Below are 3,006 nucleotides of genomic sequence, written 5' to 3'. Positions count from 1 at the left end.
TTCGTCGAAGCAAACCACTGATAACATAAATTTATAAAGCAAATCCTTATGAATCTTTCTGTAAATGTGGCATTTTCACATTCGGACTGTGAGAAAGTGCTTCAACAATGTGTCTTCCAGAAGAGAACTATTTGCGGCGCTACTGTCGTCAGATCTACCCACAAAGGCTAGATATTGGGTTTTCACCCTAAAGAGGACACTAGCAAACTCCAGACACTACCTCCAACAAGGGAATGCTGTAAAACACTACCATTCTCAGGTTCAATCAGTTCACCTAGAGTTTTCACACCAGAACTTGAGACCATGTACTTAGAGATCACCACCAAACTTACATCACCATGTACTACCACCCCCATTTTGAATGCAGAAGTCGCTATTGTAAGCTAGATCATCACGCCTTGACGGTTGTGCAGATACACACTCTGATGTGGACATCGCTGACAAGCCCATGTATATATGGAGCGGATCAGGGCTTGTCCGCCAGCATCAACGAGGTCATCGACGCAAGGAACAGCCCACTGCTTTCGCCAAAAAAAGAGTAAGAGACCACTGAAGTGGCCATCTGACAGCCCCAAGTGTTCGACGGTGATTGATATGGTTCATCAACTATTAGTATATGTCAGTAAGGGTCCTGTTGAAATTAACAAACACAAACACATGCTATATTGGCTAACCATTGTTGTCATTCTGAGTTCTGACTAACCAAGACAACCATCAGAGACCAGGCATTATTTACCAAAATTGGGAGTAGCTAATTTTGCTTAGAAAAATTAATACAATTTTCACCATGAGGCTTACTAGTTGATTGCCACAGTTGTCACGAGTCTCATATGAAAGGAAGGTATTAGTACATTACTTACAGCTTGACAAACCAAGCTCAGAGGAACCGAATAAATAAGGGGGACGGTGTTGGGGCATAAAGAACCAATGTGTAAAAATAACAAGCATGAATTCCAGGCTGTGCTGTGTATATAAGTTTCGTGTTTTCCTAATTTTCCTCTCTATTCTTCATCTTGCGGCGGTGCCGCCTCTGCCGCCTCTGCCGCCGGTTGCTCTTCGGCTGCCGCCACCAAATCGGGCAACACCTCCTGCGAGGGGCTCTTCTTCTTCATGTGGCTGTAGCTTCCTTTCTCCATGAACAGTTGCTGGAAATGGATCTTGCAGTACAAGACACCGTTGAGGGCGGCGTAGGAGGAGGTGGTTAGGATGCAGCCCCCGTGGGAACACTTGAAGCAGCTCTTGTGGTATGCGTCGCCCTCCAGAGTCATCTGAATAGCACGATCAGTCATGAAGTTGAGCAGTGTGATTGATTTGATATCTTAACAGAAGAATGGGATTAATGTTTATCAAACCATCTCATATTTAATTTTTCTGTACCTTTTCGAGTGGATACACTGTTTTCGTGCAGGCTGCACACTTATCCTGAGTACCGGAGAAGGCAGCTGAAAGCTTGCTTGGGGCCCTTGACTGTAGTACGGGGCATTCCGATTTGCATTGCAAAGACATTTATCCAGTTAGCACAGCTTGCATTACGAAAGAAAAGGAGCGCTAAAAAAGATAAGCTTGGCTCATGCATGAAGGCTAGGTTTGTGGGGCTGGGTTGTACGTACCAGTTCATTCTTGTCGCCAGATCTGTTACCTGCGCCACACAACACAGCTCTCAGGATATATATACCTTAATTACGTTAACCATAATATGTACGTTGTGAATTGTTCATTACCTGGTGTGAACTTCTTTGAGAAGCTCCCTGTCTCCTTGAAGAGCTGCTCGAAGTGCGTCTTGCAGTAGAGGACGCCGTCCATGGAAGAATAGCTGCACATCTAGAGGCCATGCACCAACGCATACAATTTACAAGGCTGTTATACATGCTCGATCTAAGTCGTTCAAGGAAGTGCATGCACATATGCACGATGCATCAATGCATGGAGGATTGATTGTATCAGAAGATGTAATCAAGGAACGTACGTACCGAGAGGATCCCTTTGCAGTGGCTGCATTTGAAGCAGGTCTTGTGGTAGATGACGCCGTCCGCCGTGAGGAGGTCGATGAAATGGACCGTCTTTTCGCACGCCGAGCACTTGTCCTGCGTGCCGGTGAAAGACATGTTGTCGGTGACGTACGACGACGACGGCGACGCCGGCCTGGCACGTACGTAGCACTGCGCGCGCGCCTAGCCTCTCCTTATTTCCAATCGCTTCCTCTCCGACGGGGCGATAGCTAGGTAAAATAGCTATGGAAGAAGCGCCGGAGCGATGGCTACGGGGCACGGAACGAGGGCTCCGGAGCGAACATAGGGGCCGGGCGGCCTCTGCGCCGCTCAGACTTCGTCCAAGCTTGCATGCAAGAAGCTTGATTTAGGAGGAGAGGATGCCATGGTGGTGACTGTCTCGTCTCACCCTCATCACGTTGATTATCCTGACTCGTACCCTACAAAGAACTTATACTGCCTCGTACTACCTTTTTCTAAGAGTCCTATTGCTCGCATTTACTCTGGATTTATTTCAGGATTTTCAACGGTCTCTCGAAGGTGCTCATAGGTGTGTGCGCGCGCGTGTTTATAGAGATGAGTGTATACGCGTATATATGTGCACCTGTGTCTGTAACGTCTTTTTGCATTCGTTGGGTTTTGATGGGGACACTTGTACTTTTGTTCAGTCTGGTTTTGGCACGGTTTTTCTGTTTCTTTTTTGCTTTCTTTCTATTTTTCTTTGTTTGCTCGCCCATTTTATCCGGTTTTTTCTATTTTCTTTGCTTTTTCACCGGGTTTCTTTGTTTCTTTTTTGGTTTGCACTGTTTTTACTCTTTTCTTTCTTTTTGTATGTTTTCACTGGATTTCTTTGTTATTTCTCGGATTTCACTGCATTTTTTTCTTTGGTTTCCTTTATTGTTTCTATTGTCAGTTTTCATGCGCTTTTAAACACATATCTCCTTTTTTAGTACACCATATACAATATGTGTTTATATGTGAAACTTTTTTGATACACGCTTAATTATTTTTCAAATAC

The 3,006-nt window shown here is 45.0% G+C and overlaps 1 protein-coding gene across 1 annotated transcript; it reads right to left on the bottom strand.

The window, feature by feature from the left end:
- Nucleotides 1–826: 826 nt before the first annotated feature.
- Nucleotides 827–2,175, bottom strand: LOC119368036 (LIM domain-containing protein PLIM2b-like). The gene is made up of 5 exons (XM_037633398.1): nt 1,971–2,175; nt 1,722–1,821; nt 1,611–1,639; nt 1,378–1,467; nt 827–1,268 (listed from the first exon to the last, which is right to left on the bottom strand). The coding sequence occupies exons 1-5, from the start codon at nt 2,103–2,105 to the stop codon at nt 1,002–1,004; spliced, it is 621 nt and encodes a 206-aa protein (XP_037489295.1). The 5' UTR covers nt 2,106–2,175; the 3' UTR covers nt 827–1,001.
- Nucleotides 2,176–3,006: the final 831 nt, after the last annotated feature.

Source organism: Triticum dicoccoides, chromosome 2B (assembly GCF_002162155.2).
Source record: "Triticum dicoccoides isolate Atlit2015 ecotype Zavitan chromosome 2B, WEW_v2.0, whole genome shotgun sequence".
In the NCBI taxonomy this organism is placed as follows: Eukaryota; Viridiplantae; Streptophyta; class Magnoliopsida; order Poales; family Poaceae; genus Triticum; species Triticum dicoccoides.
This window is presented reverse-complemented; position numbering and strand designations above follow the sequence as displayed.